The following is a 15,299-nucleotide window of genomic DNA, read 5'->3' on the forward strand; positions in this document are numbered from 1 at the left end:
ATTCTTAACAAATGGAGAAAAACATTAAACAGTAGCACTGTTCTGTGTTTTTTTTTTTTTTTAACTTTGCTAGTAGCAAGTTTTATTCTAGGCAACTGCAAATCATCCAAGGGGACACTCACATAGGACCCACGAGCCCACTCCCCTCTCCTCAACATCAATGGGGCAGGTATTCAACACTCCTGAGAGACATCTGTATCATCTCAGGAAGAGTCAAGCCCGGAACTAACCTGCGAAGTGTGTAATCTGAACAACCTCAAGAAACGACTGGTGTAACAGGAACCAAGTCAAATAATCACTGGTACAAGCCCAACAACCTTAAGTAACAAAGTGGTCTGGTACCCCGGGCGGCTGCAGAGCACAGTGAGGACGGGATGGAAGAGCAGAGCGGCTGTGGGGAGAAACCCAAGCTCTCAGCTCCTTTCCAGGACTCCTCATTCCCAGAAGGGGTCTTTGGGGCCCACCCCACTACTCTCTTCCTCCTGGCCAGTTAGCCCCATTCAAAACTGCCAAGGACCCCAATGAGAGGGAGCCCAGCACCACGCCCCCAGTTTCTGGCCCAGCTAACTGTAGGCGGGCTGAAAGAGCCCCACAAATGATCCCCTCCTAGAGGGTAGGCCCAGTCCCCATGTTAGGAACGACTCCTACAACTCTGGAAATTTAAAAAGTGTCAGACTTTTTAAATCAACTAAAATCTAATTCCAAAAAAAAAAAAAGTTCTTCAGAGCAAGGTAATCAGTTCATTTAAATTATTTCTTCTACTTGTTATTAACAAAGAGACTACAAAAGAGGAAACAGAGGGGCTGCTTCCCAGAGCCCTTCTACACATCTGCTCACTCCTTGGGCCCAACTCAACCCCTGTGAAGACCTGAATGCTGGGACAGGCCCCAGAACCAGACACCAGGGCCCACGGGATCAGAGAGCCAACCCCAACCATGACTATCTGCTCAGATGGGCAAACCAGACTCAAAGGTGCCAAAGAGACGGCAAACTTGGCAGCAGAATGAAGACAGCAGGAGAGGACTGGCCCCAGACGCCTCCTCTTCCCCAGTCTTCAGGAGCGCTGCTGGGCCTGGTGCCTGGTCAAGGGAAAGCAAATCAAAGCAACTCCCCTCAGGAAGCAGTCAGTCCCTGACTCCGCAGTGTCTCTTTAGGGGGACCAATGCCACTCCCCTCTGCCCCCCCTAGACGGGCGAGGGGCTGGCACCCTTAAAGCAGGCCATTGGGCCTTCCAGGCTCCAGGGCCGGCCCGCCGCGCTCCCGCTGGTGGATCTTCTGGTGCTGCAGGAGGTGCTGCTTCTGGACAAAGCTCTTCTCACACTCGCTGCAACTGTAGGGCCGCTCACCCGTGTGGATGCGCTGGTGCCGCACGAGATCAGACGGGTGGCTGAAGCTCTTGCCACAGTAACCACAGATGAGGGAACTCCGGCTTTTCCTCCAAGGGATGTGGCCAGGCAAGGCGACCAGGCTGTTGGGTGAGAACCGCTCCTGGACACAGTGCCCAGCACTGGGCCCCTGCTGCAAGTGGCAGCGCTGGTGAGTCACCAGGCTCACCCTGCAGCTGAACGTCCTCATGCACACGTCACACTGATGCAGCTTCGCCTTCCTGGACGGGGGCTTCAGCCGGGGCCTGGGCCGAACACTCTCCTCTGGCTCCGAGGCTGGATAAGACTCCCACCCCGAGTGGGTCCGCAGATGTGTGGCCAGCTGCTGCTTACAGCCGAAGTTGATCTCACACTCAGAACATCTGTAGGGCCCAGAAGTATCCCCTTGCAGCTTCAAGCCCTGCCCACACTCCTGACCCAGGTGCAGCTGCCTATTCGACTTCTGCTTCAGGGGGCATCCCAGGGTTCTGCCACCACTGGGATCTCTATTTCCCTCAATGGGCCCTTCTGGATTAGCATCCCCAGGACCTGATTCCAAGAGGACAGAAGCGCCCTCACCATCCCAGAGCCCAGCCGGCTCTGGGCTCAGGAGAGCATGCTCTTCAGCAATGTCTGAGAACTCTCCAGCGAGATCCACAGAGCCTTCCTGCGAGTGCTGTATCTCCTGCTTGATCATAGCTGCTCCTGCTGCCAAGAGAAAGAAGTGCCACAAAAAAAGATCACATTCTAGCACCTTCAGTTTTTTCAGAGCTTAACAAACATTTGTGAACTTCAGAAGGGCTCAAATCAAAGTACCCCAGGATCAAAAGAATTAGGACAATTTGGAAGAGGATGAGACTGACTGGGTTCTAAGACCTAAAACACTAAACCTGTATTCAGATGGAGACATACTGATTGGAAATGTGAATATGTTATTCTTACAGAACAATGTTATAAATTCTCCAAGCCTGTCCACAAATTTGCATTCAATCTCTGTGAAAAATGACAAAATAAACTGTAACACCTATGCTAATTTAAGTGTTACACAGTGTTAAAACGATACATGTAAATAATCTAAAAAAACCAAAATACTAAGTAAACCTATAGCTTAGAAGTTCAGCATCAGCTCTGTTCTTCCTGCATATTCTCCTCAAACTGCCTGGTTTACAAATGCTTCTCCTGCCTCTTACCCAGTCAGCTTCACTCCTGAAGATCTGACCAACCTCTTCTCAGTCTCCAGTGGGTTTTGACTAACGCTTATCAGGCACCCTGCTCTGCAGGGCATGAAGAAGGATGATGGGGCTATGAATCTTAAGGACTCCCCACAGTAGTTAAGGAAGTAAGATACACATATAATAGGTGAACTAATGATAATCATAAAAGAGTCTGTAATAATCATAAAAGAGTCTGTAATAAGTAAATAGTAGTCTATAGTAAATAAATGCCAGATGAGGACACGGACAAGCAGTGTTTGGTAGTTTAGCAGTGGGAGAGCTCACTACAGGCTGCAAGGAGCAGGGACTGGGATGGAATATTCTGGAGCCACTCACCTGGGTGGACCCGACCAGGGCCTTCCTCCTCCAAGTCACCCAGCATCTCTGTACCCAACTCCGAGTCTCCTTCTGGCTGGCCAAGCACCTCTGGGTTGGAAACAGCACCGTGTGAGCCCAGGAGAGAGTATGGGTCATTTGCTGATGAATACGGTGACCAATGTCAAGGAGTTGATATTAAAACTTCAAAAATTCAGTCACTTTCCCCTAGCAGTTTGGGACAATTAGAAAATTATGGCCAATTCGAATGATCCATTCAGCTACCTGCTGCCTCTGACGCTCCTTCTGAGCCACTTGTGGTGTGGGCGGTCAGGCTCCCATCGGCAGCCCCGCCTCACACGGACAAGGTCCCCTTGCAGGGCATCTAATTTCATCTGGGCTACACACTGCAAGGGGAGGTGGGCACCGCTATGCCCCACTGTGACAGACAAGGGAAGAGCCACTAGCAGAACATGTGACCCAGCCACAGTCACCTCTCAACCCATTTGTCACGTCCCTCCCCCTCCACCCTGCTCCATCCAGTCATACTGGCCTTCTCGGCAATCCTCCACGGACCTAGATTTCAAAAGATTTTGTCAACTAAATGAAATGCATTTATTGTGTAATAGCCTGTATTTTACATATAAGGATGTGTATCAAGCACACTTCTACTCAACACAAAATGAACAAGGACTGGCTGCAATTCTAGCTAAATGCCAAAAAACACTGTTCGGTTAGTCTGTGCTGCCCGCCTCATCCCAGGTAACAGAAGATTTCTTGTCAAACAGTCTCAAGTGTTAAAAACAGCATGAGGAACCCTTGCCGTGTTACACTCTAACGCATACGATGACATCTTACCTGTCAGTAAGTATTACCAGCAATGTGACCAGACAGCAGAAAGACAAAACACACAACACTGAGACCTTTCCAAAGACTTCATAAATTGAGGGCCTGGAGACTCCTATTTCTCAAGTTGGCTAAGGCCAGGAGAGGATCCAGGTGTAGCCTGGGTCACAAGCTACCTGGCCAGGAACTGCAGGATGTCTGAGAGAATTTTAGAGAGAAAACTGCCACTTACTCAGAGAGACCAGAGTCTCATAGTTGCTCTTCATCACATTTGTGTACAGCTCCTTCTGCCAGTCCTCCAGATTCTCCCACTCCTGCTCTGAAAAACAGACTCCATCATTTTCAAGGGACCTGGACACCTGAAATCACAAATGTCACACAGTGAGCCCTCCAGTCACAGCCGTGAAGGACAAGCCAGACACTGAGAATCTTCACTAACACGGGCTGCCCCCCACCCTCTCTGGGCTCACCCTCAACCCTCAAGGGTTACCTTGGGGGCCTCCCCCTTGCTGCCCGGGGGCAGCCGCAGGATCCAGAAGTTCCTGTTCCGCAGCAGGTTCTCCATGTTCTCCAGCCGCCTTTGCAGCAGCCCGTACTCCTGCAGCAGGGTGCCCAGCATGGCCCACTTGCCCTCCAGCTGGTTCCCGAACTCCATGGCCGTCTTCTCGCAGTCGGCCAGCTTCTTCTCGGCTGTACCCGTTCGCCCCTCCAAGCTCTGCAGCCGGGCGGCCTGGGACTCCATCTTCTTCTCCACGGCCTGGATGGCAGCCACCACGGTCCAGAGTGAGATCTCTGAGGTCTGCAAATAGGAGCTCTTCTCTGTCGCTTGTGGGGGCAGCGTGGAGGAATTCAAAGGGGAGGGGTGGCGCTTCCTTCTGTGCTGAAGAATCAGACTCAGGGTCAGAGTCAGTGTCATTTCCAATAACAGGTAAACAAACACAATGCGTCCAGTGGGTCCACCAGCACTTACAGCCACCTAGTTTCTACTTCTTTTTGTAAATTTAAAAAGCACATGCTTTTGTATTCTGATACTGCAAATTATACACATACACTATAATAAGAAAATACTGAAAAACAGAAAGAAAGAAAAAATTATGCAAAACACCACCATCCAGAAATAAGCTTTAGAATTTTGATCTATTTCCTATCAGGTTTTTTCATCTTTTAACTTTCTAAAATGATTTGACTGAGTCCTCTGACATTTCCCTTACACTTCATATTTTTTATGGTGTGTCCCTGACAGTAGAAAAATCACTCTCATTGAAGCTCAAAATGACTAAACCAAGATTTGTAAAGTCTTCCTGAAGCTGTCATCTTGCCCCCACTGTCCCACGGCATGTTCATTTCAGTCCTAAACCCACAAAGCTTTGTATTCTCTTATACAGCACACACTTCATTCAGGGCTGCTTCTCTAACCACAAGGAGGACACTGAGACACAGACATTGAAAGGAAATATCTTTCAAAGAACTGCTAGGGCTGGAGCTTATGATCTAGAGAAACAGGGGACAAAATGAAACCAATGGGCACAGAACTGAACACCTAAGTCTGGCCAACTACTCCAGTTAACCAACTCGGTTCATTATTGGGCATATGAGTCAAAAACTTAAATATCCCCTCTTAAAAAAGATTTAAAGAAAAGTTTAATGTAAGGGAAAAATGCAAATGGAACAAAAGAAAATATGAGCTTGGAGGATAAATTCATTGCATCACGTGTTCTACTTTTAATTTTAAGTCTCTACGTCTCCAGCCTTCGGGAGTCTCCTCTTTCCTCTCTGCGGCCCAGCATTTTGCTGCTAATGTTGGGACTTTTTCCAAACAGGAAGGTGGGCTGGGATCTGAGCAGAGAAATAACATCTCTCCTCTTCCACACAGTCAAAGTCTGAAAAGAGTATTAAGTCAAGTTTCTTCTTTTCTTCTGTTTTAAATTATCTATCATGACAGAAATAATTCAAATGCCCATCAGCTGGTGAATGGATAAACAAATTATAGTCCATTCATATATAATAGGTTGAATTATGCCTCCCCCAAAAAATATGTGGAAGTCCTAATCCCAGGACTTCAGAATGTGATCTTACATGGAGATACTCTTTACTGAGGTAATCAAGTTAACAAATCTCCATGTAACCACCAGTTAAAAACATTAATTAAAATTAAATATATATATGTACACACACACAGCATACCTCCGAGATATTGTGGGTTCAGTTCCAAACCTCCACAACAAAGCAAATATCACATTAAAGCAAGTCATATGAATTTTTTTGTTTTCTAGTGCATATAAATATTATGTTTACACTATTCTGTAGTCTATTAAGTGTGCACATTGTATCTTTAAAAAGCATATTCCTTAATTAAAAAACTCTTTTTTGCTAAAAAGTGTTAACCATCATCTGAGCCTTCAGTGAGCCATAATCTTTTTGTAGTAGTAACATCAAAGGTCATTGATCACCATCATAAATATAACAATAATGAAAACATTCAAAATGTTTTGAGAAATACCAAAATGTGACACAGAGACACAAAGGGAGCAAATGCTGTTAGAAAAATGATGCCAACAGACTTACTCAATACAGAAACTGCCACAAACCTGCAACCTATAAGAAACACAGTAACTGCACAGTGCAATAAAACAAAGCACAATACAAGAAGGCCTGCCTGTATTTGTGTGTTTGTTTTATAAATATCACCCTTGCAGTCCTTTGTGCAATTCGCTGAAGAAACTACTATCCTGAATTTGGTTTTTCATGATTAACTGCCTTTTTTCATATGTTATACCAGGTTTGTTTCAAGAATATGTTCTTTTAATTTTGCATGTTTTAGGGGATTTTGTATAAATGAACCGTCAGTCTTCCACAACTCCTGGGAATAGCCTGTTGTTGCAGGTGTCTGTAATTAATTCATTTTCACTGCTGTATAATACTCCACCGCTTGACTATACCACAATTTATTTTTCCATTCCACTACTGATATTTCCCCATCTTTGTCATTATGACAGTGCTATGATGAACAGAACTGTACTTGGCTCCTAGTGGACATAGGCAAGTTTCCCAAGGGTACAAGAGAATTGCTGGCTCATTGGGTATATACACATCCTAAACTTAGACAGCTAATGCAAAATGTTTTCCAAAGCAGTTGTACCAATTTCACTCTTAAGTATCCTGGTTGTTCCACAACTTCATCAACATTTGTTACTGTCAAACTAAAATCTGTGTCCCTCTAGTAGATCTGAAATGATACCTCATCATGGTTTTCATCTGCATTTTCCTTGGTTACTAACAAGGGATAAGCATCTTTCTTATGTTTATTGGCCATTCAAATTTGCCCTTCAGTGCTGAAGTCTTTCATTCATTTATCCTTTGGGTTCTCTCACCTCTTTTAGGATTTATGAGATTTCTCTATAAATTCTGGAAACTAATCTTTATCAGTTAACTGTGTTACAAATAACCTCCCTTATTTGTGCCTCATTTTAAAATTCTCTTTACTATCATTTGATAAACAGTCCTTAGTTTTAATGTAGTTTTTTTAGTATTAATTCTTTTTTGGTTTGAACTTTCATGGCAGGTGTAAAAAATATCTATAATCCCACAATACTGTCTTCTAAACACTTGATAGTTTAGCCTTTCACACAAGTATTTATCTCAACTAGAATTGAGACAATATTTGTGTATGGGGCAAGCCCTAATTTTCATATGGGAAATCAACAGATCTAACACTATACAATGAAAAATCCATCATTTATTCACTGATCTGTAATCTCTGTCATAAATCAAGTTTTCATACTTATCAATCTGTCTCTAGCATCTCTATTCTGTTCTACAGGTCAATTTTTCTACTGCTTTACCAACATTACTGTCTCAATGACCATAGCTTTTTGATAATTATTGGTATCTGGTAAGACAAGTTCCACCTCCTTGTTTTACAGAACTATCTCAACTACTTTTGGCCTGTTGACAGTCTACAAACTTGAAAGGTTTCACAAAAATGTCTTCAGAGATTTTTGTCTGGAACTGCATCAAATCCATAGATAAATTTGAGAAGTGATATCTTTAGGATAAAATGTTTCAATCCATACACACGGTACACACTCCTTTTCTAAGGTATTTTTAATATCTTTCAGTATTTAAACATTTTTATAGGTACCTGTTCCAATCATCAATTGCTGTATAACAAATAATTCCAAAATTCAGTCACTTAAGTCAACGTCCATTTTGCTTATGAATCCGCAATTATAGGAGGGTGTTTGACAGTAAGTCTGTGGCAAGTGGAACAAACCATAGGCAGGCAGGTGCTGGAGTCACCTGAAGAAGCCCAAGACACATGGAGAGGGTGCATGGTGATCTGTTCAACAACCCTACCTAAGGTCCCAGTATATAGTCAGCATCAACCACCGGAATACACTTTCATTTCTAACAGAGTATTTTTGCCTTTTTTCTTTTTTCTTCATTAATCTCTCTAAACATTGAAATCACATGTTGATAGATATGTGAATAAAAAATAATATTATCCTTTATAACTGTACTGTCCAATATAACAGCCACTAGAAACTCGTGGATGCTTAAATTTAAATTGATTAAAATTAAACTAAAATTTCAGATGCTCAGTCAAAATAGCTACATTGCAAGTACTCAACAGCCATGTGTAACTTGTGGCTACTATGCTGAACAGGGCAGAGAGAATATTTCCATCATCTCAGAAAGTTCTATTGGATGCACTACACCCTTACTAATTTTCTTCTGCTTGTGTTAAAATCTCTACTATAAGAGTGAATTTTCCTTGTAGTTCTATCAATTTTTGTTTATATATTTTAAGGCCATATGATTGGGTGCACATAAGATTGGAAATGTCCTATCAGGCTGGTAAATTGAGTCTCTTACATTTTAAAAGTAGTAGCAGCCTTCTATCTCTAGCAATATTAATATAGTTAAGTCAATTTTCTTTTGATTAGTATTAGCTTGATATGTTTTCATATCCTTTTATATTCAGCCATTTCTATAGCTTTATATTTTAGTTATACCTCTAACAAACCTTTTGTTGGACTTTAATCCATTCTGACAATCTTTGCTGTTTAACTAGGACATTTAGTCCATTTACATTTATTTTAATTGTGATTTATTTTTATTTACTTTAACTTTTTGTGCTATATATCCCATCTTTCATCTTCTTTCTTGCCTTCTTTTAGATTATTTTTTTCTTATTCTATTATCCCTCTTTTAAATTCTAAGTTATACAGCCAAGTTCTAGTCTTTTAGCAACTACCCTAGAAATTACAGGAAGCATACTTACAAAGAAAGATCTTTAAACATCTGAATTCTGACCATCTCTTCCTAACTTTTAAATCAATGCTGCCATGTATTTTAATTCTGCCTTTGTTTTTAACCCCACAAGAGATTAACATTTATTCACTCAATATTTGTTTAGGTTTATCCATTTCCATGGCTCAACATATTTTCTTACATTTTCACTTTCCACTTAAGATAATTCTCCTTGTACCTGAAATATATCCTTTAGAATTCCCTTTAAGGAGAGTGTATTGGTAACAAACTGTCAGTTTTAAATTGTCTGAAAATACTTTTATTTTACTGTTGTTTTTGAAAGATACTTTTGCTGAGTATAAAAATCTGAGATTGCATAGTTATTTTCTTTTAGTCCATTAATGATATCATTCTACCATTGTCTGGCTTCCACTGTTTTTGGTGAGAAGCTGAATCCCATTAGTCTTACAATGGTTCATTTGAAGGTCTCTTTCTTTGGCTGCTTTTAAGAATTCTCTTTGCCTCGTATTCTGTACTTCACTATTATGTGTCTACATAAAGATTTCTCTGTGTTTATCCTGATTGGGATTTACTGGGTTTCTAGGTATTAGTACTTGCATCATTCCTACAACACCCTCTGCCATTAGCTAGTCATCAAACGGCCTCCAGCGTAGACTGTGTGTGTATTCCCACTGGAATTCCAGTATGTTTTTCTTCTGGAATTGCGATATCTGAAATCTCTGAGGATTAATTTTGCTGCTCATTAATTTTACTGGCTTTTTCTCGTACTTTTCCATTGCCTGTTTGGTAAATTTCTATTGTAAATTCATTTTTCTTGGAATTTTATCTATGAGAATTACTTGAAGTCTGAGTTGGGTGTAGACTCCTTCAGAGAAGATGTGTATTTATTTCTGATAGATAGCCAGAGGCCCTACTTTAAACTAAACTCTTAGCTTAAGGTTTCCCAGACACCTAGATCATATGAATTCAGGCAATAAACCCACTTGAAGGTCACCATGAATTCTCAAGGGGCACCTTGCACCTATCTCTCAGCACCAAGGTTTGACATGATTTTCTCTGCAAGCACTCCCTGGGGTAAGAGCTTAACTTCCAATTCACACTGAATGTTGCCCTTTGAAGTCTCAGCTTTATAGGATTGAGGTAGGAGGCGTCTTATACTCCCCACCTTAGGCTCTGAGTTTTGTCTTCTATTTTCCAGGCCCCTTGAAGTCATAAACACCACAGATGAACGTTCAGCACATGCCCTCAAAGTCAGGTTCAGAACTCTGTTTACCTCTTAAGAGTTCTCTCTTTCACTTAGTCTTTGGGCTCCAAGTATTCTTTACTAACTACATTTCCACTTATTTGTGTTTCCCCCCAGCATTTTTAGTTGCTTTCATCAGGGCACCTACTTAGCCATACTATCAACTAAGACGTACAGAATCCTCATCTAAAGATGAATATAGAAATATGCTCAAGGATGATTTAAATACATTCTGCAAGGACAGATCCATAAATTATTAAAGCACAGCTGGGGATTTTGAAGGATCTTTAAGACTTCCTTTTAACAATGTCTGTTGAAGACATGTAGGTAACTGCACTGACCAGCAGGAAGAAGCACTCTGGGAGTTAGTAACTTGTCCTTTTGCCCAACTTCAGTACTACTAATTTGGTCTTGAGGAAAAGGCAAGTCTTTCACTGCATCACATTAGCTTAAAGGAGTCAGATGAGATTAACACCATGAACACTTGTATCTTGACTTCATAATTCAACTGTAACTTCTTTGAAAGCAAACACTGTGTTCTTTAAGTCTTTTAATTCTTCCCCTCTTAGTTCTTAACCACTTTCTACAAAAATCAAATACAATGCACCCTGCTTATGGTCAAGTTTTCACTAAAGGATCTCCTTAGCTCTTACCTCTCACAAAGATTTCACATGATTCTGAAAGTGTCTCTAGATCAAGAAATGAGGTACTAAAAAACAATGAAGTTCCATCTGCCCTTTCCTTAGCAAATCCTCTTTTACTATCAAAGTAACCACAATTTTGGATTAATATGAGGAACCTTGCAGGAACCATAGAGATCATCTAGTAACTAGTCCAACACTCAATTTACAGGTAAGGAAACAGATACCCAGAGTGAACACAGTTGCCTAAAATCACTAAACTGGACAGCTAAGAGCTGAGTTATGGCTGAAACCAAGCTTCCTGACTTCATGCCCAAGATTTTCCTTACCCCAAGCTCCGCGTCTCGCCATTCCGTGAATGGGGACAGTTAGAGAGAAAGAGATCTGGTAGCTTCACAGAAAAATCCCAGCAACTACACCGTGAGGTCACACCTGTCCTTAAGGAGAGGAAGCCCAGCCAGACTTCAACCGGTGGGTGCAACCCAGGACTGAAGTCTAGCAGGAGAGCATCGCAGAAGGAACGAGGGAAACCCATCAGGCCGAGAACGAGCTGATCGCGAAGAGGCAGAGTCCTGGGGTCCCCGGAGCACCGGGCGAGCTCGCTGGCAGTGATGGGGACCCAGGGTTTCCAATCCGCACCACCTCGCCGTCCTGGAAACGGGCTCTCTTTGGGCTCGACGAAAACGTGTCGGGACAGTAGCAAATCCAAAAACATGAAACAAGCCTCCGAGAAGTTTCTCGGCGAAGGCGCGTGGCGCTGGGGCTCCGGCCGCACGCAGAAAGAGTCGGATGGGGGAGGGCAGAGCGCAGGGGTCGCGGGGGGAGGTCGGTCTTCACCCGCGCCAGCGGCAGCCGAGGACACCCTGCCCGTCCGGGGTCAGCACCTCGAAGCCCCGCCCCGGCAGGGGTCCGCCATCCCGAACGCGCCCGCGGGTCCGTGTCAGGAGGATTCTTACCCGAGCAGGCGCCGACTCCGCCATGGCTGCCAGTCGCCCCTCAACACCCGGGCCCCGCCTGATATGCCTCGGGCTGCGCGCGGGTCCGCTGGGCGCCCCCGGCCCCTCCTCAGAGCCGCCAGCAACACCGTGTTGATACAAGGTGCATTGTGGGAGTGCGGCCCTCTCAGGCCAAGACAGGCGCCGGCCGCTCGTCCTCACCGCGCGGGATTTCCCTGCGCCCCCGTGAGGCAGGAGGGTGAACAGCAGCTCAGCACTCCGGGCTGCCACGAGACGGGAGAATTCCGTCCTCCCAAGGCAAGTGCAGGTTCGGAATTCAAGGGCCTTTGTCTCCTGCGTGCCCGGCCCTCTGATAGGTGTTTTCGGGGCTTCAAAAATGTATAAAACCCAGACTTTGCTCTGAGGGAAGAACGTGTAATCTAGTTGGGGGAAAGAGATACGGTTCCAAATGCCAAGTGCTTTTATTCCAAAAGTATACCTGTTATTTCGCTTTTTAGAAACTAGAAATGTTACGGAAACGACAGGCCAGCCAAGAAACAAGCACCACTCGGAGGGTTGGAGTACTCAGATGTATTACGCCGGCGGGCTCAGAGGGGCTTCTGCTCCGAAGCTCTGAGCACCTCCAAGACGTGCGCATGAGGTTTTACAGGGTTAAGTACAAGCTTGGGGTATTGGCCAATAGGCATGGAACAGCTTTAGCAGCATCAGTATCACAAAAGTGGAGGCAGGGAGGCAGCAAACCAACATTCCAAAGCCAGATATATCTCTTTGAAAATCCAGCTGGCTAGCAAAAAAAACATAAACAGGGAATCCGCAAACCAACACTGATTAACTTAGATTTATGAGTTAGTCCAGCAGAACTCAGGTCAGTATTCCAGTACTTAGATTTGTGAGTTATCTTGTTAGCCCAGCCCAGCTTTTCTTGTTAGCCCAGCCCGGCTTTTCTTTCACATTCTTAGACTTGTGAGTCATCTTGTTAGCCCAGCCCGGCTTTTCCTTCACAGAAACACACTTCTCATTTCAACAGTGGGTGAGTTGCCCAGGCCAACTCACTGAAGCCTATCAATTGTACCAATCACATGCCTTGGAAAATCCACGATAGTCCCAATTTCATATCTTTGCCTTGGCAAGATCCAAGCCTTGAACGGCAATGAATTCACCAAAGGTCACATTTTTGCATCTCTTAGAAGCCACTCATTTGTCCTTTCCCAGTGATACTCAGATCTTGACACATGTCTTTAAATAAACTTTAAAATGAAGCTCACAGTTATTCCCATTGTTGGCAGGGGGTATTAGAGGAAACAATAAAATATACTCTTAGTACCTATATCCTGTTGTATCTACATCTGTAGAACATGAACGTGACATGGAGAGCTGAAAGTGACTTTAGACATTATCTTACCCAAATTCTCATTTTTAGTGACAGAGAAAAAAAGTATTTTTTGCATCACAAATAATATAAATTAAGTTTAAAATAATGCTTTAAAATATTTACCTTGTCCCTTAAATCTTCTACCATATGATTTATAGCATAGATATTAGCATATATGTACACCCAAACATTTTTTAACTCAAGAAAATTTATAGGCCACAGCTTTGAGACTCTTTCTGTTCTGTTCCCCTTACTATCCAGAAAGTGTCTAGATGACAGAGACCATGTCTTTTGTGTTCCTCTCCTGGCAATAACCCCCTGGGGAGCATGCCCACTCAGCTTCCATGTCAGCGAGAACTCCATAATCAACACTCCTTGGCTCAAGCTCTCCCCTACCAGCACTGTATATATGTGTGTAGTGAACATCTGCTAACTTCATCAGCTTAGCACTTCTCCCCTCCTCAGGGCATATATGCACCTCCTTCCCTTTGGGGAATGGCTCCTCCTGGGTTCTAGTCATGGAATTCAAATGGGTGCTGCCATCTTGTTCCATGCCTGGTTATACTGCCTGTTTGAAGGGCAGGCATCTGACTCAATCCAGCCCAATTATAGCGCCCTAGCCTCCTGGCATAATTATTGAGACTCAGGTAGACACATGACTTAAGCTGGACCAATCAGAGCTCTTCCCTGGGATCCTTCTAACCAGAGCTGAGGGTACAGGTTAATTTCCCCTCTGGTGAAGCTCTAAATATGAGTCAGGAATAGTCTTGTCCCCCATTTTTTGGAGTAAGTTAGTTTAAAAGGATGATCCCAACACACTGAAAGGAACAGAGATGACACATTTTTGTCTCTGTCCAGATTGGTTGTTCAACTGTTCCTTGGAGTCTGTGAATGATTCCAGGTTCCTTTCAGAAACTTCCCCTTTCTCCGTGGTTGGCCAGTCAGCCTCAGGTAGGGGAAGTGAGTGTCTGGGTGACCTGGAGAGTTTTTTATTGCACGTCCTTTTATTCATTTTGAATTTTGAATGTATGAATGTAAAATCTTTTCAAAACTTCATCACTTGATTGATTAAAAACTGGTGCAGAATTCCTTCTAGGGAGAAAATAGTGTTTTGTTTAACAAGACAGTTTTACTGGCTATTTTAATTGTGGAAAAATAGGCCCCCAGGCAAGGCTTGGAAGGCAGAAGGTGAGCAAAGACAAAACTAAATTGCTCTCCATAGTAAATTAGGATTTGGGGGTTTCTCTGAGTATCCTGGGAGACAGGGAGTGAGGGGGCACAGAAGGGGGAGGGGCGCTATTCTTTAGAGGCTGGAAAGACAAAATGGAGAAGGGGAGATGGTCAACTCCAAGAAATTCCTGTTGAGAACAGTTCAAGGTCTTTTAAGAATGGAGATGGTGGGTGTTTGGGGCCTAATTTGGGGTCGTTCGCTGTGCTAGGCTGAGATGAGACCCTCTCTGCAACCTCCAAAGTATAAAAGTCTACTGCACTTAAGCGTCTTATCGGGGAAAACAAAGAAGACACAGAGCTCCGCTGTCTGGGTTAGTGCGGAGCTGAGGGGTGAGACCAGCAGTATGAAGGCAGATATTTGTGAACTGGAGAACCCAGAAAGCATGAGCTACCTCTCCTCGCCCCCAAATCCTTGAGGGGGGGCGGGGGCTGCTGGTTTTGACAGTATATGTGGGGTGGGGGCTCAAGCCACCTTATGATTAAAGGATATTGATCCCATAGGGATGGAAGGCATGGGGACTAACCCAGGTAACCAACACTGGCTTACACTTCTAAGACTGGATATAGGATCCCTTTTGACCCTTAAATGAGTCTTCTTTTTTTTTATGAAGGAGATAGTAAAGCTACAGAGATGATCACGCTGAGGGATGATATGGGTTTAAAATACGTCTAAAGAGTTTTGAGCAGAGGTTTCTCAGCCTTTAGGACACAGAGCCAGCATCTCACTAGAAGAATGATTCTTACAGACCTACAGGAACCTCGTAGGGTGGGGTGGGGTGGGGGTAGGGTGTGAGATTCTGTCTGATACCAGGTCCTCTCTTCTCAAGAATTACCCTTTTAGAGA

The 15,299-nt window shown here is 43.7% G+C and overlaps 1 protein-coding gene across 7 annotated transcripts; it reads right to left on the reverse strand.

Moving 5' to 3' along the window:
- Positions 1 to 35: 35 nt before the first annotated feature.
- ZNF212 (zinc finger protein 212) lies at positions 36 to 12,005 on the reverse strand. 7 transcript variants are annotated; one of them, XM_072964234.1, is made up of 5 exons: positions 11,854 to 12,005; positions 4,230 to 4,614; positions 3,972 to 4,058; positions 2,915 to 3,004; positions 36 to 2,072 (listed from the first exon to the last, which is right to left on the reverse strand). In XM_072964234.1, exons 1-5 carry the CDS (start codon positions 11,875 to 11,877, stop codon positions 1,210 to 1,212), a joined length of 1,449 nt encoding a protein of 482 aa, XP_072820335.1. In that variant the 5' UTR covers positions 11,878 to 12,005; the 3' UTR covers positions 36 to 1,209. The 7 variants fall into 7 exon arrangements, with proteins under 7 accessions (XP_072820335.1, XP_072820334.1, XP_006217593.2 ...); XM_072964233.1 differs by having other exon boundaries at positions 36 to 2,069; positions 3,972 to 4,098; positions 4,230 to 4,619; XM_006217531.4 differs by having other exon boundaries at positions 3,972 to 4,098; positions 4,230 to 4,619.
- Positions 12,006 to 15,299: the final 3,294 nt, after the last annotated feature.

Source organism: Vicugna pacos, chromosome 7, assembly GCF_048564905.1.
Source record: "Vicugna pacos chromosome 7, VicPac4, whole genome shotgun sequence".
Classification (NCBI taxonomy): domain Eukaryota; kingdom Metazoa; phylum Chordata; class Mammalia; order Artiodactyla; family Camelidae; genus Vicugna; species Vicugna pacos.